At 26.0% G+C, this 26,142-nt stretch overlaps 1 protein-coding gene across 14 annotated transcripts in view; it reads right to left on the bottom strand.

The window, feature by feature from the left end:
* LOC100213721 (55 kDa erythrocyte membrane protein) overlaps positions 1-26,142 on the bottom strand; it is an 83,924-nt gene that overhangs the window by 39,800 nt on the left and 17,982 nt on the right. For all 14 annotated transcript variants that reach the window (XM_065788769.1, XM_065788774.1, XM_065788776.1 and 11 more), the window contains 11 exons: positions 24,653-24,703; positions 17,220-17,274; positions 14,966-15,043; positions 12,982-13,054; positions 9,236-9,425; positions 8,897-8,973; positions 6,064-6,183; positions 5,890-5,964; positions 3,738-3,807; positions 3,599-3,654; positions 275-355 (listed from right to left, as the gene is read on the bottom strand). In XM_065788769.1, coding sequence (XP_065644841.1) covers positions 275-355; positions 3,599-3,654; positions 3,738-3,807; positions 5,890-5,964; positions 6,064-6,183; positions 8,897-8,973; positions 9,236-9,425; positions 12,982-13,054; positions 14,966-15,043; positions 17,220-17,274; positions 24,653-24,703 — 926 coding nt within the window. The remainder of the gene's footprint in view (positions 1-274; positions 356-3,598; positions 3,655-3,737; positions 3,808-5,889; positions 5,965-6,063; positions 6,184-8,896; positions 8,974-9,235; positions 9,426-12,981; positions 13,055-14,965; positions 15,044-17,219; positions 17,275-24,652; positions 24,704-26,142) is intronic.

Consider the following 26,142-nt stretch of genomic DNA (forward strand, 5'->3'; position numbering starts at 1 on the left):
TTATAAGAGTGCAGTGTCAAATATAAAATAAAGTTTTTCACTGCTCTTCAATACAAAGTAACAAATTAAGAATAATTTACAAAATTATTACACTCAGGTGCCCGAAAAGCAAATATTCACCTGGGTTGCATTAATTATTGCCATTAAATTTTTTGTTACTGATTATGTAAAAAGGCTTTAAATTTATCAAACAAACATAAAACAAAAATAAAAAAGGAAAACATACTTAAACATTAAAATGAAGTTTTCTTGAAAATATTAGTTTAGAAGCTACCTCAGATCTCAATAAAGATGCATTAGCTATTAATTTATTGACATCGTTTTCATCTTTATACTTTTTTGTCATGTTGTGAATCTGAAAAAAAAGCTTTACTTTAAATTTTGTTACAATATTTACAACAATAAAAACAACAAAAATATTTACTATATACGAACAACTTGATAATTATACCAGGTGCGGAGAAAGTTCTGTCCCACTTCTAAAAAATCATTGAACGCGTGTATTTCTCAGAGAATTTTATTTGTTTTTACTTTATCTTACTGGTTTTAATTGCTATTTACAAAATTTCTTACAATTTAAACTTTATCTTACAATTTTAATTGCTATTTACTATGTATTTTAAATATAAAATTTTCTATTTTTAGGAAAATGGACATGAGAAAGAGACGGATCACAATCATTGAATTGTTGAAAGCTAAAAAAACCAGCTAAAAAAAAATGACGGGTTATCCAGAGCGAATGGTTAACAGGGCCATAAAAAGATACAAAGAGTTAGGAAATGAGATGGACCGCCCTCGGAGTGGCCGCCCGCCAACTGCAGTCACTCCAGTCAACATCAACAAGGTCCGTTGCAAGATCCGTCAAAACCCTTTGCGCTCCATGAGAAAGATGGCTAGAGACTTAGGAATTGATGAAAAAAGTGTGCAAACAATTGTCCAAAAAAAACTTGGGTTGCGTAGTTATTGAATCAATTGGGCCCACTTCTTGAGTGATCAAGCAAAAGCAAACAGAAAGCTACGTGCCAAGAAGATATTGCATCTGGTTGCTGGTGGTTGATTGAAGTGAGTGTTATTCGTGGATGAGAAGATTTTTACAATTCAACCTATCCACAACTCCCAGAACCTTCGTCAACTTCTCAAGCGTGGTTTGAAGAACACTTTCGCGGCTAAATTGATGGTCAAAAGACATTTCCTGAAGTCAGTGATGGTATGGGCAGGCGTAAGTGCTACTGGAAAGACCCTGCTCATATTTACTGATCAAAATGTGAAAGTTAATGCCCACGTTTATTAACAAAGCATTCTGAGAGATGTGGTGGAGCTGTAGGGCTCAAATCACTTTGGTCAGGCTGGACTTATGCTACAACAGGACTGGACCCCGGCCCATGGAGCAGTGTCAACAATCGCTCTCTGTAATCAACTCTTTCTGGTGGAAGTAATTCACCAGACTTGAACCCCTTAGACTTCTCAACCTGGTCGATCTTGGAACAGAAGATTTCAGGCAAACGATACACAACAGTGGATGCCTTGAAGTCGGTTCTAAAGAAAGCTTGGGATGAAATTAATGTCCAAGAGCTTGAGACCATCATCAAGAGCTTCTGAAAGCATTTGAAGAAGTGTATCAACATTTATTATAATTTTTTGGTTCTTTGAACTTAAATAAAAATGTTGTTACATTTTAATCTTTCTTGCAAAAGATTTTACTATCAATTGGTTACCTTAAAAAGTGGGACAAAACTTTCTCCTTACCCTGTATATATAAATAACATAAACTAGCAAAAGCCTGCGCATGTTTTACAACATCAGTTCTGTAGTTTACAAATACACTTAAAACAAGGAAATAAAAACCATAAGTACAAATTTTTACAAATTATTACAAATTATCAAATTATTACAAACCATTAAAAATGAGGCACTAGAGTTAATTAGGTAATGTTTAGTAAAAACTACCATGTAAAAGAGTGTAGTAAAATGTAAAATCGTTGAGACAAAAATAAAAGATTTTATGTCTAACTTATTCAAAAGCATGTATCTCAGAAGAGAGACAAAATACATAAACATTGGAACATAGAGAAGTAAATTATGGAAAGATTTTTGTAAAATGTTAATATTTTGCTATCATTTTTTGCTCTTTATCCTAGATTTTCTTCTAATTGACTTACATATTTTCTCTCACGTGTATGCACACTTCCCCCCCTTAAATATATTTAACTCTTTACAGCTTTTAAATATAAAATAAATCTATTTGCACCGTATTTAATTAAACAAATGTTCAATTAAACAAATAGTTTATGTTTAAATAATTAAATATAATATAAAGTACAACAACCTTAAAATTATTAGTTAACCTCATTTTGTATTTATTAAAATTTTTTAACATATTTTATAAAATATTTCATAAATATCAATGACTTGTCCTTACCACCCTACAAACACTAATACCAATACCAACATTAATACCAATACCATCACTGCCCTAGGCATCGACTACTTATCTATTGCTATGGTTGTTTATCTGAATGTGGTTTTTAATACTGTTCTAATACTCTGCTTCTTATGTAAAGTGTCAATTAAAATCTGGCCACAGGTAAATCTACTTGCTGAGGGGGCTATGGCTGACCCACCATTGATTGATGCAGGTTAAGGATCATTTAACTAGTTTGATTCACTGGTTTTGGATCAGTATGTTTTTTAATAGTTGGGAATTCATCCATTACTAATATGGTCATTTACCTTAATGTGAATTTTACTACTGTTATAACGCTCTGCTCCTTACATAAATTGTCGGTTAAGATCTGGCCACAAGTAGGTCAATTAATTGAACGAGTTACAGCTGACCCAGCATTGATTGAGGTAGCTTAAGATCATTTAGCTAGTTTGCTTTGCTATAATTGAATCAGTATGTGATTTAATAGATGAAAATCCACCATCTACTAATACCATGAATTGATACTATTACCCTTCAATCCAATTGTCCGCCCCCTATCGATACTAGAACCTTAAACCTAATAGAGTCATTTAAAATCAAATTCATTCATTAATTAAATATTAATGTAAATTTAAACATAAAATAACTTTGTCCTAAAAAATCACTTGCATAAACTTTAAACAATTTAACTTAATATTTTGGTTGAAAGATAATTTTCATACATTGACTTAAAAAGGGACAGATGCAGAGGATTTTGTTTAAGCATGTATTACTTTGCAAATACATGTTTTAAAAATTAAACTAAAAACAATGCAGAGAAAGGTATAAAATTTCAAACAATGTGTAGTTTAATTTTAGCTTTAAAATGTTATTTTAAATATATATTACTCTTTTTTTTTTTTTTATCAAAACTCCTTTTAACCCTATAACTCTCTCAACTCTCAAAAAAAAATAAAACACAGCAACTAACAGTTGCTGTGTTTTATTTTCAATCAACACAAAAAACACAGGTAAAAACAAAAACATAAAAACAAAATATTTGTTCTCATAAAAAAATGTTGGTATAATATTTATGACTTCTAATAGAATTTATAATATATTATTAACTTATTTAAGTTGAAAAATCATCCAATATATAATCAACTAAAGATGGAAAAAATGTAAAAAAAGTACCTTTAGCATTGTAACTAACGTGTCATCTATCACAGATACTGGCTTATTTTTTTCTTCTATAATTAATCAAAAAAAAAAATTGAGTTATTAAAAAAATTCATTGAAACCATTAAAAATATTAAAAAAAAAAATGAAAAACCTGAAATTGGTATATTTGGATTGGTCAAGTCAGTTTCACTGATGTAGTTTTGTTGGCAATTATACAATTCCTAAATTCATAAACAGGATTTTAAACATGATAATTAAACTATGTTAATTTTAAAACAATTAATATATGCGGTGGTCGTGTAGTGGTAGAGGGCTTGCTCATAAGCGAGAAGTTCCAAGTTCAATCCCCACCACGTCCCTGGTAGTACCGCGCTTAAATATATATAAATATATATATATATATGTATATATATTATATATATATATATATATATATATATCTTTATTACATAATACATCTTTTAATATAAACATCTTTTTACTATTATAATTTAAAAAAAATTAGTTTAACTAAAAACATATTTGTATTTGTTATTGATTATTTGGTTTTAATTTATTAATACTTTTCTGTTTAAAAATATATATAAATAATTTTCTTTAAAATAATTATATAAATGATTGGGATCATCATAGCATTATAACTGAAGACACATATAGAATAATAACTTAACAAATTTTGTCTGCTTTTATGATAAAAAGTTTCTATTTTCTAAAAAAAAATTCTTTAGTTTAACTTTTTCAGTAGTCCTACATAAGTGCTTGAGTTGGAAAGTGAAATCCTAAATATGTAAATTAAGTGAAAATATTGATTGTGTATATTTTTAGAAATAAACATGTTTATTTCATTATCTGTGATCTAACAAAAATGTCTTATCTTAACTTTGAACAGTTTTGGGAAAAGACCATATCCATATCAAAAACATTGACAAATTGCTTGATGAGATAACTTGATATGCAGTGGTGACATAAGAATTTTCTGAGGTTCTATCAGCGGCTCCCACCTCACAATACTCTTTGTGAACTCTAAATGAGCAGCTGTTTTTGATGGGAAACAACAGCTTTGAGGCTCCATGATGAAATGCCTATAAGTACGCATCATTTACTTAGGTTACATGTGATACCAATAGTTTAAAAAAGACCAGCCACATAATTACAGAAACACAGCCCATCTTTCTGACTGAAGAAGATTTTTTGTTATTAACTTGTACCAAGCAAGTATTCAACAACATTCTTAGAGCCAAGATATAAAAAAATTAGCATTCTCCTAGATAGGACATAGGTTTCCGATTAGATTATTGTTACCTATCTTGCTAAAAAGAATATTGCCTTTTCTCCTTAACTGCATTTATGAAACTGTAATATTTCTCTTGCTGCTTGGACTTGGAAGCTGCTTTCTTCTAAAGACGGATCCCTCTTAGGAGTTGCTTGAATGATTCTTCAATTGTCCCCACTATCATGAGATAGCAAAATTCACATAACAACTGCAACACAGCACATATAACATGTGGTAGTAGATTAATGGTAGAAATGTTAGCTCATAATTAAGAGGTTAAAAGTTCAAATCGACCCTACACGTTTGAAAGTACCGCACTTAACCTGATTCTTTGCACAGATCTCTGGTTGCCAATCTTATATAACAAAGTGTAGGGTTGAGTGAGTTTCAAATAAAGTTAAAAAAAAATGAATGATCTCTTTATCTGTAGTGGCCATCTCTGGCAACCAGAGACACAATATTTGAGCATTATTTTATGACACAAAAACTTTTTTATAGCTCTTTTCATATCTGTGGTTTGGATTGGCTTTCATGTTTACCTCACAATTTTCAATGGTGTTTAAATCAGGTAATGTCTTACCAAAGTGCAAAAAAAAACAATCTTGAAGTCATGACAATATTTGCATGATGGCATGTTGCCATGACTTCATGTTGCCCTGCTGTTCATGAAAATATGAAATATTTTAAATTGAAGCCCATTTGACACCTTCTTCAAAATGCTGTCAATTCTCTGAATTTTTAGTATATAATTCACAAAACTTTCTTATTAGTTACCAATATAGCCATTTGTGGTTTAAACTACAAGAAACAATTGATTTTACTTAAATTTGTTATACTCTGGTATATAATATAATACCATAAAATATAATTGTTTAAAACACTTATATTTACTTAAATTAAATTATCCAAAAAATTTAAATCACCTAATTTACATTAAAAGTTGATGGAAAATTAAGAGCTACTTTAACTTTAAAGCTTTTAATAATATAAAACATTATTAATACTGTCTACCTATCATAAATAATGTTACCTGCTGTCTTTTACTGAAGTTTTTAAGATTCTCTATGGTTTTTAGTAAGTGAAGACGTGGTGCTTGTTGTTTTTTCTAAAAATAAAATCTCAAAGAAAAACTAAAAATAATAAGTTTGCACATTTTTTAAAAATTAAATTGAACAGGAAAATGTTATAAAAAAGATAGAAGTACATTAAACCATTGATGTTGGAGAAGTGATGTTGCAGATGGTCTTTTTACAGGATCATATTCTAGTACTTGATATAGTATATCTTTTGCTGTTTCTGAAATATCTGAACCAGTTAAAGACATCTAAAGTTTACAAAACTCGTAAATATTTATATTTTTTAATATATCATTGATAATTAGAGATTAAAGTAAAAAACAAATAAATTTTAAATAAACAAGATTAATGTTTTTAAAAACGATTTAAAAAATGTTAAAAAAATAAAAAAAAATTTAAAATTGTTAAATAACCATTATAAATATGTTAATATAACCAGGATAAATAGCTTTATAATTACTTGTACTTATTTCTTATAAAGGTTTTTCATTGCAAGAAAAATTAATTAAATACTTCCAACATATAGTCCTTGTTAGATTAACATAGCCAACTAAATAAACATACTTATATTTTATAAAAGATTAAAAGTCAAAATTGAATGTCATTAAAAAATGTTTTTAGAAGCTGCTTACTGAATCAAATATTTTGTAGAAACTGCTAACTCAGTCATATTTCTAATGAAAACGAACAAAAGATAACTAATAACAAAACTCTGAGCACACCACATCAAACATCCAATAAGAATCAGAATCGCAAAAAAGCACAAGTTATTTATTATTACTCAAAAATTGTTTAACTTGTTAAAGATCATTTTACAAAAAACATAACCTCGTAACTGTAACCAGGTAGTTTTAGGTGAAGAAGATAGCAATAGATTTTAAATGAAGAAATATGATTTTTGCATTAGCAAACTCATAAAAAATTAGTCTTGCATTGCAACCAATTTAAAAGATTATTCATACAATTCCACTGTTAGTAAGCTTAAAAATATTACCAATTCATAACAAACCAAGCTAAACTATGGACCAAAAATTGATTTGCTAAACATTACAAACTAACTTTTCCTAAATTTACTAACAGCAGAAAGTAAAAATCACCAATATCAGTTCCTTTTATATTATCAAGAGACAATAAAAATTATGAAAAAACAGAAAAACAACATTATCAGTACTTATTATGGTAATTTTAACAAACTTAACAGGTGTTAAACATAGCTAAATTTCAACAACAATAATTTATGGAGGTAATTTTTAAGTTTGTCACCAACGAGTTGTTTCAGTATTGGCACTAAAAATGCAATCAGGGTCATTACAAAGTCAAGAATATTCTTGAAAAAAGTTGCCTAGATAAAAATTTTAGTAAGGAAGCAGTCATCAACAAATTCAAGAAAATCATAACTAGACAGTTTACTTTTCTTGCACATGCTTCAAGACATTAGGTATAAAATTGATATCATCGTGAATAAGGTTGTGCATTTGATATCATTGAGTAATAAAGTTGTGCCTTCATTGACCAAGAATTTTGTAAGTACAACAGACTCATTGATAATTAAATTAGTTTCATATTAGATGAGAGCATGACAACAGATTTAATTAAAAAACTTTAGAAACAATATCAATCTGGCAGCCATCTTTACCAGATTGAAACCATATTTAACAGAATTAACAATTTCTAGTATGTATTGCAATGTCATTTCTTTTAAATTTTCTATCATGTAGATACACTGCCTAAATAAGTTAAAGAAGCTTAAACCAGATATCAGAGATTATCATAAGGCTTTTAAAGAGAAACTTTAAACAAAAAGAGTTTGTTGCTAATGACGATTATTGAGTACATCAGTTTTAGATGTAGTAGGTGTGCAACCCACTGTATTTTTTAACTATATGAATTAGAGTTAAGCCATGATTTCCATCCATTAAGTTTGCAAAATCAGATATATCAATTATTATTTCTGGTACAAAGTTTAAGTAACCTCTTATTATTTTTTTAGTCTTGTTTCAGTTAACTTTGAATTACTTTCAGTTTATCCAAAATTCATAAAAAAATGTTTATAAATATTCTTGATTCTACTATCACATCTAAAATTTTAGTATGATCTAGAGTCCAGGTCCAACTATTAACTAGAGTCCAGGTCCAAGTATTATCTAGAATCCAGGTCCAAGTATTATCTAGAGTCCAGGTTCAAGTATTTAGATCTAAGAAGTCAAATATGGGTGTACTTTAAGCAGGATTAAAGATGAAAAAATTACTAGACACTAGAATATATCTAAACATAGAAAGAGAGGATAACTTTGTCAATGAAACTGATATTTATAGCAAAATTAAGAATTTCACTTGTCATTTGAATTTTTCTATTTAAACAAATCTGCCTTTTTTCTCCTAAGTCAGCTTGAGGACAACAAATAATTCATCAAGAATAATAATACTAGATTTTTTTGGATGAGCAAGATTTAGTCACACCTCAGTAAAAATATTGTTTTCAAAACAGCTTTTTTGAAAAACTTTGTGCATTTTTAGTTGGCCGTACAGCTGAAGAAATTACTTAATTGAAAGAAATAGTAGTTAATTCTTTGTTGATTGTTAATTAAATCATAACTAAATTTAAATGAATTGATAAATGAAACCACTGCATTTTTTGCAACTGTTTAACAGAAAGTAAAAAAGTAATAATTTTAGTTTTTGTAAAAAAATTCATGAGTAAAAAAAAATAATAATAAAACCAAAAGTATTTTAGAAATTAAAAGTAATATTTACAATAATTTTTAACAATTTTAAAGATATAACATAAATATGCAATACATATATATAAATATTTATAACTAAAAATTTCCTGACCAAACATTCAGTGTAAAAATAAAAATTGGTTATATGGTCAAAAACATAAAAAAAAATTCAAATCAAATATTTTTGAAGACCTTAATATATATTTATTACTTTAAAAAAGTTGAACAATTTACAAACCTGCAAATTATGCTTTGAATTTATTTGAGAACTCTGTAATATACTTTCACCATTAAGCAAAATATACAAAATAACACCTAAAGATTATAAAAGATTTAAAGTTGATAAAATTTCAGACTAAAAGACTTTTAAAGACTTTTAAAGAATTTTAAATAGTTTTTATAGCTGCTTGAGCTCAAAAAAACATTAAGTTTTATATTTTAATAAATTCATTTTTTTCTTTTTATAATAAAATAATTTATGCTTGAGGTTTTTTATAAAAATGCAATATATGTGGAAACATATAAACAACAAATAACACATATATAAAATATGGAAAAAAAAAATTAAAATAGAAACCGAATCCCCATATATCAACAGAATAATTATAATTTTTTCCATGGGCAACCTCCGGTGCTGTAAACTCAGATGGTACCACTGCTTTTCTTTCAATGTAAATGTTCTCTTCTGGCATTTTTAATGCAAATCTAAAGTCAGTTATCTTAACAGGTGCATTATTGTTTGTTGAGGCAAGCATCATACATAGAGGCTAAACAAAATCACATTTAATAAAGAAAATATTTTTTTAAGAATAACAGTATTAATAGAAACTGCTGTTATACTTTACTAGTATATTAATAAGTATATCAGTAAATAAATGAAAAATAAATGCTAAGTAAAAACACAGCAAACTAAAGCATCAAGGTTAGCACAAAATTCAGAAACTTGACAAATTGACAAAAAAGGTTTGACAAATTGACAAACCTGCAAACATTTAGCATAAAGTTGACAAAAAAATTGCAGAGTTTGTAGATTTTTCATTTAAACGTCAAAGTTTGCTTAAACATTTGTAAAAATGAGGGCAGCATATTACAATTTTTTTAGGAATTTAAATACAAAATTAATTTTTCTGATTTTATTTTAATTATTTTATTTAGAATTTATAAAACATTTATCCATTTTTATTTTCATTTTTTTGTTTATACCTTCAAAAAAAAGTTCCCATTTAGAATTTCAATAAGACTTTGGTTTTGCCATTTTTATTTTTATAAGGAATTTCATTAATTTGTTATTTTGTTTATAATTTCAATAATTTCTATTCTGTTAAGAAGCTCATAAAACATTAAGAATATCAATAACTTGTATTTTGTTAAGGATTTTAATAATAAGTTAGTATTTTCGTTTTTAATATAGTTACTTTATTTTAAAAAAATTTTTTCTAATTTATTTTACTTTGTATCAAGGCAATTTATACTGAAGGCCTATTCATTGCGAAACCATAAGCCGTAAATAAATTTTTAAAGCAACTCTGCTATAAAAATTTAAAAGTTAGATTCAAAATGTGACTATTAAAAAAATTAGTTTATTTAGAAATATTTATATTAACATGTAATAAAACATGAGGATTTTCGATTTAAAAAAATCAAAAACAAAGAAAATATTAGCATATATTTTAAAAACAAAAAATTAAAATTATTAATTTCTAAATGAATTTGTGATAATATTACCACTTTTAATGCAGGTTCTTAATTACATCTTGGGGTAAGATGTGCAAAAAAGTGTTTAAAAATATATAACCAAGTGAATTGCAACATTTTTGATTAATTTAAAAATAGTAAAATTTAGAAACTAGCAAAAGAATGTCATTCAAGGACTTACAACAAACTTTATTTTTTATCGAATGAAATAAAAAAAGTAAAAAAAAATTGGTAACAAAATCCATTGGCATACATTATCTGGTGGAATTTTAAGACCACTACAATCTACACAAGATGGTTAACAAACTTTTCAAATTAAAGTAATGTTTAACTGAAAAAATTGTTTTCATAACATTCATTTTCATATAGATAACTATCAAAGACACTTTAGTAGTTTCAGAAATTTATGATTCTTCTCTAAATTGTAAAACATTTCTCTACTTGCTTCACATAAAATATATGTGCAAGGAGCATACTTATGACCTGAAATAAAATCAAAAGAACCTATGTTGATATTTAAAGATAACAAGAGTGATGCATAATTTATATGCAATTTTTGTATAATTTTAAGAGGTATGCAGATTTTTTGTAAAGTTTTTACTAATTAAAAACATTAAAACACATTATGTGGCTTAATATATAAATAAAATAACTTTCTGTTAACCAATCATTGACTTGATTATTGATGACTAATCAAACATGAAAATATGAACCATGACATAATAAACAAAATTAATTAATAAAGGAACGCTTTTTCACAAGCAAACAAAAACAACTTAAAAAAATACAAGCCTATTTAAAACACATTTTTGTTAACTTTAACAGATTACTACCTATAACAGCCATAATGAATTTATACATATATATATATATATATATATATATATATATATATATATATATATATATATATATATATATATATATATAAATTAGTAAAAAACACTTATCTAACTTTTTATAATATATTATTGCTCTGTTCTTTAAGAACGTTGAGCACTCTATTTGTAAAATACATTAGCATAATTTACATATATATATATATATATATATATATATATATATATATATATATATATATATATATATATATATATATATATATACAGTGTGTGAAAAAGTTCCGGTACAAAAATATAAACAGCAAAAGTTACTGTACAAGATGAAAAACAAATTACACTTCAATTTAAAACAAAATAATACTAAAAAATACTTAAAGAATACAAAAGAATACTAAAAACACACTATATATTGAAAGAAAACACCATACAGATAAATTTTTTAAATTATACTTTTGTACGGGAACTTTTTCCGCTCCCTATTTATTTAATATTTTTTTATCTTCGCTTTTTTTAGACTATTAAAATAGACTCCCAGTCATGGCTTATGGTTGCGAGATGAATAGGCCTTCAGCATAGAGCGCCATGCTTTGAATTTAATGAAAACATTTGTTTTTTCATTTTTTACTTTAACTATTTATTTTAGAATTTAAATAAAATGTTTGTTTTGCTGTTTTAGTTTAGATTACTTTGTTTTTTTGTTGTTTTATTTAAAATTTAAATAAAGCATTTGTTTCGTCGCTTAATTTAAAGGAAATAGTAATTGACTCTGAGTTTTAAAATTCTGAATTATATATATATGTATATATAGTTATTTTCATGAATACATACATGTAATGATACACTCACTGCATGCTCTACCTATTTATTCAGTAGATGTAGCGGCATTCCTTGCATGTTCTACCTACTTAGTTTGTTGATGTATATACATTCCTCATTGTATTTTTTTTTTTTTTTTTGCAATAAACACAAAAAACAAGAAATTTATTTTATTTTACTACCTTTTCATCAAACTAAGTTCCACATAACCTTCCTCTTCTTACAAGTTCAATACATAACCTTCCTCTTCTTACAAGTTCAATACATAACCTTCCTCTTCTTACAAGTTCAATACATAACCTTCCTCTTCTTACAAGTTCAGAACATAACCTTCCTCTTCTTACAAGTTCAATACATAATCTTCCTCTTCTTACAAGTTCAATCAATAACTTATATTATACTAAAAAACCTCAAGTATTCATATTAAAAACCTTATAAACATATTAAAAATAAATACTAAATAAAAACTCGTTATTAACTGTTTTAGACTTTTCCTCAATATATTTAGACTCCTTCTAATAATTACACCTACTAATTATTACTCCTACTAATAATTGCATGTTCTACCTAAGTTTAAGTTAGTCAATGTATGTACACTAGTATGTAACAAAAATTAAAAAATTAAAAATAAATATTTGAAAATAGTATAAAACTATAACAGCACAAAAACATCATTAATTTAAAAAACTTTCTAGTCATAATTACAGTTTCTAAAAAAACGACAAAACTTAATGTACTTTTTCAACTATTTATTTGTTTTAACATTCATGTGACCATAAAGTCACTGAATTGTTGATGCTCGCTTAAATGTTAAAAATAAGCATTGGAAGAGATTTTTCTTACCAACTTTTATGAAACTTTTCAACTACTTCAAATCTTTCAACAACAATGCAAAGATATATATAGTATATGTATGTGTATTCATTTAGCATTTTAAATAAAAAGATTTTTATAAAAAAAAATTACACACATTCAAGTTTCTATGAACCACTTGACATTCATGAATAAACTCCAGGCCTTCTAAAATCTGGCGCATATAAAAGCTAAAAAAACAAATATATAAAACAATGCCTAATAGGGTGGGCTGAAATCTAAAAATAAAAGACTGTTCCATCTAACTACTTGGCTTTTGATGCAACATGAAGATTTATGACAAAAAAAACCATGTGGATATCAGTTTTACTTGACCCACTTGAGGCTATATAAAAGAACTACAAAATTGTCAAATTTTTTAAGGTAAAATCCTTAAATTCTTTATAAAATGCTTAATATTTGTTTTATGTTATAAATAATTGTTATATTAATGTTATAAATATTTGTTTAATGTTATAAATTTTTCACTATAAGATGCAGAACTTTTTTATTTATGAAATTTTCTTGTAACATCTAAATTTAAAAAGTTATTTACACAAAACTAAAAACAAATAGACTTTCCTTCCAATAACTGATAGATTTAATATCTATTCAGTTGTTTTTCAAACACATAATTAAATAAATATCATCAAGATGTCAACAATAAAAACAACAAATAAATCAAATAAATACATTTTGATGAATGCTTTAAACCATTAAAACAATTTCCTTTTGGAAAAATTTCCACTATTAAGCAGATGATTAAAAGACTTCTTTAATTTAAAGACAATAGAAAAGAGAGTGTTCATAGAGATGTTAGTGTAGATCTATTCAACCTATGGGTAAATCATAATGTTTATTCAATATCTGTCATTAGAATTAAAAAAAAACTCAGCAGTTACATTGAAAATTTTTATAAATTTGTGAACTATGACAAAAAGAAAAGAGGACAAAAATATGAAATAGATGTAGCAGAATTTAAAGAAGTGACAAATCAATTATTTGATGTATAATCTATAAATTATGAAAACAAAATTACCAGTATTTTTAAAACATTCTGTATCTATGTTATTAGAAATTTCTATTTTCAGGTGACTTTTACCTTGATCACATCACATCAAAAAGTGCCAATGAAATAGATGTAGTGCATGGAATATTCAAAACACTACAGGGAACAGAGCTTCAAACACGACTGAACTTGAATTTATTGCAAAACCACTTAAGTTAAGATATAAGTGTCACAGTTAAAATGTTAAAAAACATGTAAAGTCTGTTACAGAAGCTTCAGCTTCTGTGGTTGGACGCAATCACAGAGATAAAGTTATTTGAAAGAAAATTAGGTCCAGGAAATTAATTAAAAATTTCACGAAAAGTGATTTTAAATTGTATTGTTTTGTATATTTTTTTGTGTTTTAAATATAAATAAAACTTCAATTGTAAAAATTTTACATTTTGATAGTTAATTTGAACATAGATGTACTATATTGAAAGTATCCATTGTCATATTTTTTTAATTTACATCACTATTTATACTATAAAAAGCAATAAGAAATTTAAATTTTTGACAATAACTTCATAAATATAGTTTTTAGAAAAAAGTGTTATATCAATAAGCAATGTTCTAATTTTATTTCTTTATTCTCATTTGGTACCTGATTGATGCTTGTAGCTTATTTTATAATTTCTTTATGATTATTTGACCCATAAAAATTTTACATTTTGAGACTTAAACCCCAAGGGGTCAGCTAAAACTGGTAACCACTAATTTTTCACTTGATAAATGCATTTTACAGATCAAAATCCAGGTATTCAATGGGAACACTTTTTGATTTGTCAAAATTTTTCATTTTTCAAACCACCCTAATGCCTAAATATAATTATATAAAAAACTAAAGATAAATTTAATGAAAATTAAATTCAACTCTGAACTTCATATGTAAAAAATATGCACGGTTCTAACTTAAAATAATAACTTTTATTTTTAAAAAAACATAAATATATAAGCAAACATTTTATAAAGTAGCTATAAACTTATACAAAAACTCATTGTTTCATACTAGAAACTTATACCTTACATTAATAAGAACTTCATAAAAAGTAACCTTGCAACAGCCTCACTGTACAAATAACCACTATCAACTTTATTCAGGATTTCTGAGCATATATCTGATCCTGTTATCCTAAAACAACATTTGATTCTTGGGTTTAAAGATTAAAGGTAATGATGATTATTTAAAAAATGTCTAAAGAGATTTCTAATTGTAATAAACATCTTTTATTAGAAAGAGCATTAAAAAAAAAATAAGTTACATGTATATTATTGCTAACACACTGTATTGAAAGTCTTTAAACTAAGAACAAGTATTTATCAAAATAACTAAACCAACACTGTTTTTAAATGCATTTTTGAACAGAAGTAAGTTGAAGACAGAAACTCATTTAATTGACACTTAAGTATTTAATTTGCAAGATGATCATAATTATAAGATAAGATAATTTGCAAGAAAATAAAAATTATAGAAAAAGAAAATTTGCATGATAACCAAGATAACTAATAATATTAAAAATATTATTGATGTCAGAGTATAGAATCCAACCCTGATTGATTTCAGGGTATAGAATCCAACCCTGATTGATGTCAGAGTATAGAATCTAACCCTGATTGATGTACTTTCTTGCAAATTAAATATTTAATTATGAACTGAATTTCTTTGTTCTACTTTTGCTTAATAGTACATTCAAAAATAGTGTTTGTTTTTTTATTTTTATGAACTTAAACAATACTTTCAGTTTTAGGTAGTAAGATAGTTATTATAAATATTTAAAGATAAATAATATATTAATGAGCTTACTATCCTACTTTCAGTATTGTTTTATAAATATCTAAAGATAAATATTAATAAGCTTACTATCTTACTTTCAGTATTGTTTTAGTAAGATTTAGTGATTATAAAGGAAACTTTCATTTTCTTAAAATTAAAGCAATTAAAGCTTAATTGATATAAACAAGAATTCAAGAATTTCAAAAGCTTTCAAGAATTAGCTAATAAAATGTCTATTCAATCTTACCTATTGAACTAAAAACAATTCAAACAAGTAAAACAAAAAGTAAAAAAACTAAAATGATTGAAATAAAAAACACACATGTGAAAGAACACATTTTAGTGATAAATTAGATAAATAATAGTAGTTTTTATAAACTTTTACAAAAACCTAAAAAATTTTATGCCATTTTTATACAAGTTCTAAAAAAAAAAATCTTCCTTATCAAGTAGTTATCTGTCATCTTGAAATAATTATAATTTAATTGTTTGAATTATGAAATTATCAAACTGTTTGAAAATGAACATGAGAATTTTTAAAGAGATAAATGAGATTTTACCTCTTTAAAAAGTAATATATATAATTAAAAAAGTGAAACTATTGGGTGTGTTTTTTTATATAATTCGAGAACTTTTAAAATAATAAAAAATAGTAAAAATGATATTTACTCAAAAACCTGTTTAAACCTCACATAGTAAAAATAATTTTTTTATTTATTCAATATATGGATAAATAAATTTCCATTAACCAAGAATTTGATATTGTTTAAAATAAAAAAAACTACATGATATAGGAAAAAATAACATAATTATTAAATCAAAACTTATCTCCATTATATTCTAAAAAAATGCTTCAATCAATTTTCAAGTAAATATTTTTTTAATATAAATATTATTCGCGCATCAATTATTCAACAGCATAATATCAATATATTTATAAAATTAAATCAAAATATAATATAGTATTAAAATATAATATAGAAAATATAATATCAAATTAAAACATGATATCAAAATAAGATATAATATAAAAACAAAGTATTTAATACTATAATAAATTTTTTATTACCCAAGTAAAACACTTTATGGGACTTTTTTATTAACCATAGCAACTTTAATTTAATTTTTAGCATTGATGACATTTTATATTCTTTGCCTTTTATGATGTCTTTTTTAACATATTTTGGAAATGATCTTTATAAAAATACACACTTATGAGTGAGAAATTTATATTTTGTTACAGTTTGGTTAGAACAACATATGCCAAACAATTGTGAATGATATCAGACATTACCAAAAAAAAAAGCGAAAAAAGAAAATAAATTTTCTTAAAAATCTTAAATGAAGAATTATATATTTTTAAATGTATAACTTATGACTCTGTTATTATGTAGAATATATTTTGTTTAAAAAATATATAACTTTTAATTCTGTAGAATATTTTGTTTATTTTACATTTAGTAATTTATTTTACATTTAGTGTATATTTACAACTTACGCAGAATGTATTTTGCTTAAGAAATGTATAACTTACAACTCCGTTATTATGTAGAATTGGTCAGAAGTTTGATAACTACCAATTGTCTGAACTAGATTGAACCAAGTTAAAAATAAAATTTTAAAAATAACAGTTCATAAAAACGTTTGTAAATATGTTATTTGTAACATCATATAAGAAAAAACTATAACACATTTGGTATACAAACCACAGGTACCCTGACAGTCACTTAAAACCTTATGTTGTATCTCATGAATTTTTTTTTTGAATTTGAAAGTAGTCTATTTGCACATTCTATATATTTGTTTTTCAGCGGAAATTTATTTATATTGCTACTTACGCAAATTAGTTGAGCACTCTACCGCATAGATTCTACACCATGGAGAAAATTAATTTAGAAAGAAAATTAAACTACCCATTAAAAAATATACCAATACCATATAAAACCAGTTATAAACTGCAGCAAATAGAAAAAACAGAAAACTTTATCAAGCAAATCCAATGGAATACATTTTTTTATTTAAACAAAATTAAAGAAAATCAGTCAAAAACAAATGAAACGTTTGGGTTCAAAACGAATAACACGCCACCTCAGTGCAAAGAATTGGAAAATTTTGAAAACGATTTGCTCAATTTAATAAACCTTATAAAATTTAAAAAGATACACAACGAATTTTAGAGTAAATTAAAAAGAAACATTAAATATAAAAAGCAACCATAACATATTATTATTTGTCGACAAAACAAATAATATTTATCAAATTTCCAATCAGGAGCACACTAAACTTCTTAATGAAAATGTCATAAAAGCGTATGAAAAAGCCCCACAGAAACTCGAAAACTCAATTAACCTCGAAGCCAAAAATATAGCAAACACACTCAACTTAAGCAAATGAATAAAGTAATTGCAAAATCTGAAGCTTTTATTACACTTAAAGATCACAAAGACTCATTCCAAAACAATAAATCCTGCTGTCTATTGAACCTCGCCAAAAGTGAACTTGGTCACATAAGCAAAAAATATCCTGACACTATAAATAAAAAAATAAGAACTGTATTAAATTTAAACCAATGGAAAAATACCACAGATGCAATCAAATGGTTTGAAAATATACCAGAAAACATTGCGTTTTTATACAACTTGACATTATCAATTTTTACCCCTCTATTACATCAAAAATACTAAGTAATGCAATACTGTTTGCAAAAAAACACACAAGTATTAGTGAAGAGAACATCAGAGTCATTAAACATTGCAGAAAGTCCTTGCTATTTTTTAACAACGAAACATGGAAGATAAACTTAGCATACGACTGCTTTGACGACCGATGAGTTGTTTTGACAGTGCAGAAATTTGCGAACTAGTGGGCCTATATATATTAGACTCACTATCTAAAATATTAAATAGAGAAAACATTGGACTGTATCATGATGATTGTTTGATGGTACTTCGTAAAAAAACACAATTTGATAGCATACAAAAAAACATAATTAGAGAATGATTGGTTTTAAAATAGAGATCCAAACATGCCTACCCGCAATCAACTTCTTAAATGTATCCTTTAACTTAGAAAAAAACTCCTACCAACCTTTCAAAAAAACAAATCAAAATCTACGTTACATCCACCCTGATTCCAACCATCCTAAGCAAATAATAAAGCAAATCCCCATCTCTATTAATGACAGATTATCACAAAATTCCTCAAATAAAAAAACATTTAATTTATCTATACCAGAATGCAAAGATGAATTAAGAAGAAATGTCTTCACTGGTTTTAATTTAAAGTATAATCCTCAAAAAAGAGAAAAAAAGAAAAGAAAAAGAAATATGGTTCAACCCTCCATATAGTAAAAACATTTCTACCAATGTCAGACATATCTTCCTAAACTTAATAGTCAAACATTTTTCAACATCTCACCCCCTAAGTAAAGTATTCAATCGAAATACCATCAAAGCGAGTTACAGCTGTACCAAAAGAATTGAAAGAATAATAAAAAGCTATAACAAAAAAATCATTTCAGAAAGACCAAAAGAATACCCATCCTGCAGTTGCATAAATAAAGAAAACTGCCCAATAATAGGAAAATGTGGAGCCTCTAATCTTATATATAAATGTATAGAATCACCCTCCCCCCCCCCCCCCGAAAACACTCCAGAAAAAGTATATATTGGCCTAGCAGAAGGTGAATGGAAGAAAAGATGGGCTAACCACAAACACTCATTCACAAACAAAAAGCTGAAAAATTCAACCACCCTTTCAAAGTAATTAATGGCAGATAAAAGAAAACTTAAAAATAACACCCAAATTAACCTGTTCAATAATTAAACAAGTCCCCACCTACAGCAATGTAACAAAAAATGCTTGTTTTGCCTTCATGAAAAATATCACACAAAGGTACACAAGAATTATTAAATAAGTGCCGTCAAGAAAACAAGTTCTTGCTTGACAACCATGAGCCCAAAGATTAAAAAACCAAACCACACTCACAAATAGTAACAGTTTTATAATTGATTTTGAACGTCACGATGTTTATAAGGAGCATTTTTTTTTTACGAAAAAAATGATGTATTTTTTACCTGTTGATTGCAAAAAGCATGAAACTTTTAGTAGTAAACATGTAGTTATTTTTATTTAATCTTGTCAAAAAATCAATTATATATATATATATATATATATATATTATTATATTAGTAAAATTTTTAATATTAATATTCAAGAGATTTTAATTTAACATTCAAGAGATTTCTGGTGAAATAGTTCACCATTCATTATTAAATAGGATTTTAGTTTTTTCTTATAAATAGTTGTGTTTTTTTCGTCACATATGATATTTGGAAGTATATTCCAAAGTTTAGGACCATAAAGGGATAAAGCTCGATTACCAAAATGATTGCTGCATTTTGTTTCCTTTAATTTCAGTGTTCTTTCTGACATTGAGTAGTGAATTAAATTGCATAAAGACATTGGTGCTTCCAGAATATTAGATTTGTGCATTATTAAAAGAACCTTGAAATAGATTCTTTCTCTAATTTTCATCCAATCCATTTTGTTAAATTCCTGTTTTACATGATTTTTCATTTTAGTTTTAAATACCATTCTTGCTGCACAATATTGAACAGAATGCAGTTTTTTTAATTGTGACTTTTCAATTCCCAAGTAGAGGGAGTTGCAATAATCTAGCTGTGCAAATATTATTGAACATACTATGGTGCACACATTTTTGTGCAATAAGAATGGTTTTATTTTGGATATTTGCTCAATATATTGTAGCAGTTTTTAACAATTTATTTGTGTTTTTAAAGATAATTCATTGTCAAGTATCACCCCTAAACTTTTTGTCTAACTTCTTTATTATTGGAAGTAATGAAGCACTTTTTAGACAATCCATGCTGCTTGATTCTAGCGATAGGTTTACTATTTCAACCCATATATGTTTAAATGTTTGTAGTAGTAGATATTCTGGAATTGGATCATCAGGAGAACATTTTACTCCAAATGACATGGTGATTTTGTAAATTTCTTTGTGTGTCGTTGAATCAAAATTTCTTAAAAACTGACCTTTATAATCTGATGTATTTTTCTTATTAGAGATATTTGAAAACCTGAGTTTTCTGATTTTTTCAGTAAAATAATTATTCAAGTGGTAAGCTAGTTCTTCATCTGAATCGGCTGTTGGTAGTACATATTCTTGAGCTTTATCTAGTTGCTTGTTTACCAATGAGAATAGATTTTTACTTGTGGTGTTTTTATTTAATAGGTTAGAGAAATATGTTCTTTAATTTCTTTTTTATATAAGCAATTATTGTTTTTTTCCAGAAGCACCTATATTCTTTTTAGTCGCTTTCATTTTTTGTTCTCCTAAACAATTTTTCTGTTTTTTTTCTACTTTAAAATCGATGAGAAAATAATCACTCAAATCTAAGCCTGTTAGAGCAAACATAATTACTGATATTTCATTGGCTTGTTAATTACTACATCACTAGATGTAGTATGTGTCCCATTTTATGAGTTGGTTCTTTGACTTGTTGTGTTAGATTTAGTATATCTAGTATTTCTCTAAAGCTTTTGCTAAATAGTTCTTTAGTATCTTAGTGTATGTTTATATCACCTACTATAACGTATTTGCAACCTGTTGGCACTATTGTTTCAAGTAAATCCATGAATTCATCCAGAAATGTTATGTGAAAGACAAATATTAGTCTATAAATGCAAATTAAAATTAGTGATCTTTTGGATGCAGTAACTGTTTATTTGGTAGTTGTTTGTGCTTAATTAATTGTTTTAACATAATTCCTACCCCGCCACCTTTTTCTTTATCTTATTCTTTTCTTATTTTGTGCCAAAAACATATCCATAATTTTTTATCATTGTTGTATTATTGTTTTCAGGAGTCATCTATGTTTCGGTAATAAAAACTGTCTGGATTCCGGTCAAGTATATGCTCCATTACATTTGGAAGTTTATTAGTAAGAGAGCGAACATTCCATAGTGAGCATAATATATAATTTATGTAGGTTTTATCATCCTTTTGAACATGGCATTTAAATAATTAATTTCAACTGTTTCTGTTTTTGCAAAATGTCCAAAGCTTTGACAGTTAAAACAACTGTTTTGTGAGCGCAGCATATTAACAACTTCATTTTCATTATATTCCTTAGGTAAACCACAGATAATAATTTTTTGCATGTTTAATTGATATGAATTTTATTTTATTTGATTGTTAATGTTTTTAAGAGAATTCAGTAATTGGTCTTTATATTTTTCAGAGTTACATACTAGGACAAGATCATCTGATTTATTATGATATGAATTTTTGAATTGAATATTATTATTCATGACTACATTTTCGATTATACCTATGTTATCTTTGTTAAATTTTTCATCAGATATTTATCCTATAACTAAGAGAGAATCTGTTGTTGGAGTTTTCATTGTATTTAACCTTTCTTTGTTGAACCATAAATTATTATTTTCCGATTTAGTATCACTTGAGCATTTATTTAACAGCTGTTTTATTTCATTGAGCTCAGTTTTGATTTTTGTAACATAACATTCTAGAGTGTTCAAGCCTCAATGCTTCTGATTTAGATACACTTATTTCGAGGTTGGTTAGGCAGACATTACAAAAGAACAGAAAGTTTTCTTAGTTGAAAGGAGAAGAAAATTTGAAACTGTGGTTTTGCTAGCTACTTTATTTTTTTTTGAAATAGACGGGTAAACAACATGAAACCTTAATTAAAACGGGTTTTTTTGAAATAGACGGGTAAACAACATGAAACCTTAATTAAAACATTGAACATTTTCTGTTACTGTTGCTGTATTTTGGCAGGCAGGACAATTACCACTATAGTCTGATTTACTGGTAATCGTCATTCTTTGGATTTATATCTTGACATGTCTTTTATGGGAGCGAAACACTTTTTTGCAGTGGATTATCTCCGGGTCAAGATCTATTATATGTTATTACCTTATTAACACAAATAGAACTGTTAGTTTTTGTGTTTTTTTCCATCTATTCTGTATATGTATATATATATATTTTCCGTATATGTACATATATATATATATATATATATATATATATATATATATATATATATATATATATATATATATATATAGTTTTATTGTAACTAGAGATTTTAGTCCTAATAAAAGGCATTTATAATAGCAATATATTATAACAGTATTATATTTTGATTAATGATGGAAGTTGATAATATAAAATAAAAGATCATTAAATGACTCAACGTTGTTTTTTTATTGTTTAGTATATTGTAAAAATTACTCCTGTTATATGCAATAATGTTGATGGGTTAAATGCAACAGTTTTACAACATAGATCTTTTACATCAGAGAATGTAGATGTTAAGGTTGGGGTATATGAAGAGTAGGGTTATCTAAAAGTTACGTAATCATTTATTATGAAGCCAGAGCTAGATCTACATTTAAATAAAAAGAAAAGTGTAAAATATAGTGTAATATTTGAGTATGAATGTTAAGTTTCAAAGGATTTGTTTGAAAATTTGTTTGAGAACACTAATTAGGTAATTCTATTTGTAAATAGTTATCTGTCTACAATATATCTTACTAGTGTCTTATAAAAGTATAATGAAATAATTATACTTAATTTTACAATAATTTCAAAAGTAAATATACGAGTGCTTTGAGAGACATAGCAATGGGAAAAATTGAACTCAAACTACTATGATATATTAAAAGATTTATACAAAGTTTCAAAGATCTTGGTTTAAACATTACTTTTAAAGTTCATATAGTGGAGCAGCAAGAGAAAAGTTTATTGTTATAAAAGGAGAAAAGTTTTTGTTTTTTAAAAATCAACGATTATCATTTTAACTGTTCTTATAAAAATTCTTAAATACTTTGAATGAATGTTTAGGGTATTGGATTAAGCAATTGTTAGAATCAGTTCATGAAGCTTTCAAACAGTTTTGGTAAATATATAAGGTAAGATAACACAACCCCAATTTCAATAAAGTTTTGTGAAGCTTTCTGTAAGTACAACACGAGGCACCTATAACTGAAAAACTATATATATACGTGTAGATATATATATAACTTGGTATTTTGTTTCTAATTTTTTTTTCCTGTTTTTTTTTTCTTTTCAGTTAGTTTATTTATTTAAATTGTTTGTATTATTTTTACTTTGTTTATTCCTGTTGTTTGTTTCTTTTATTTGATTTTCCCTTTGTCTTTCATTTATCTTTTTTCTCTCTCTTCCTTTTCACTGTTAAAAAACACCTCCGCCATTTGATTGACAGTGCAAAACCTTCCCTCAAATATATTATTAAATAAATATACATATATATATATATATAAAAATATATATATACACATATATATACATAAATATATACATTTATATATATACATACGTGTATATATATACATACGTGTGTATATATATATATATATATATATATATATATATATATATATAAATATATATATGTGTGTATATATATATATATATATATATATATATATATATGAGTGCATACATATGTATATATAAATATAAATATATATATATTTATATGTATATATATAAATATATATATATATATATATATTTATATATATATATATATATATAAATACTCCAAAATCCGAAGCTTGAGGCTAAGCCACTGTATTCTTTTAGGATCGTCTTAATTCCCTCAATAAAAAAGACATATTAGGTCAAACAGTGAAACAAATCATATATCTCTACTCTTACCCACTTGCTAGGGTCTGAAAATAGGTCAGAGGGGGCCTAATCTTTACTTAAATCAAGTCTCGCAGGTGATTTTTCTCAAAAAGCTACCGACAAATGATTTCAATTTTGATAGTTTTGAAATGTGCAAATGAACTACTTTCCAAATCAAAAAAAAATTTCATAGAATAAGATATGGGTTCTTAGGTTACTTTCAGGGTACCCCTGAAGCAGAATAAAAAACTACAAACCAATATTTGGGTGGCATAATTGCTTGCATATGAGTATTTCTCTCTTAATATCTAAAATAAAAAAATCTTTCTCAATATCTAAAACATAAAATCTTTTTAAACTTTCTAAAATAAAAAATCTTTCTAAACTTTCCCCAATATAAAATCTTTCTAAACTTTCTAAAATATAAAATTGTTTTAAACTTTCTAAAATATAAAATTGTTCTAAACTATCTAAAAAAAAAAATCTTAAAGATTAAAAAGATTTAAAAGAGTTTAACTAGTTCTTTGAATACAAAAAAACTATTAAAAAAGTGTGATTATTGTGCAAGTTATAGATTAGTATCACATGTTGCAGAACTTTATTTAAATACCTATGGATTGATATATACCAGTTGATTACTATTATATATATACTATTGCTGAAATATTTTACAGCTGAAATTTTAAAATAACCTAAGGATTACTCTGCAGTTAAAGCAAATTCTTCTAAACTCTACAGAGCAATAATTGAGGCTTATGACGCAAAACTGTTCTTTCTTTAATCCATTCAGAATCAGTTTTAAGCAACAACACCAAAAAAATACAAGACAGTATTGAAACAATAATGACTTGGACATCAAGGTGAAACATAAACTCTACAAAGTGTATACATAAACTCTTCAAAGCAAAAATGTATGCTTATTACGCAAACATGTATGCTTATTACATAAAAATGTATGCTTATTACGTAAAACTCTACTCAATCTCCAAAATCCATTCAGAATCAGTCTTAAGCAACAAAAACTTTAAGACAACATTAAAACAATAATAACTTAGACATCAAGGTAAAACATAAGATTAAACTCTTCAAAATCACAACAACCATAAACATAAACCATGATTGACATAGACAAAAAAGATATTCAAACACTATTAAACACAAAATCAGAAAGAGATTTCAACGCAGAGAGAGATTTAGGTGTCAAATTAGAAAGTAATCTAGAATCACAAATAGTCCAACCCATTCACAAAACAAACAGAATGCTCAGATTCATAGAAAATATTTCAATTTAAAGCAGCCTCTACATAACCTACATCAGATCAATCTCAAATTTGCAGTTGCAGCATGAAACCTTTCCTTAAAAAAGAATATAAACACATAATAAAAAGTTCAGCAGAGAGCAACAAAACAAAATAATGACCTTAAAAACTTTCAAAAACAGGTGCAGCAACTTGAATATAATAATTCTCAAAAACTGATGTTTGAAAGGAAACCCTATCCAAGTATTGAAATCAGAATAGAATTTAGAAGCAATTTGTCGTTATGCCAACATGCTTTATCAGTTTGTAACCAATATTTTACAGATATATTTAAAATATTGATTACATACTGATTTATGAAAAAATATTATTAGATATTTTTAAGCTATGACAAAGAAAGAGATTTTGCAACCAAAACACAACCTTTTCTCAACTGATACAGTCCAAAAAATAGGTGAGATTTAAAATTTGGAAAATAATATTAGTCT

Source organism: Hydra vulgaris, chromosome 01 (genome assembly GCF_038396675.1).
Source record: "Hydra vulgaris chromosome 01, alternate assembly HydraT2T_AEP".
Classification (NCBI taxonomy): domain Eukaryota; kingdom Metazoa; phylum Cnidaria; class Hydrozoa; order Anthoathecata; family Hydridae; genus Hydra; species Hydra vulgaris.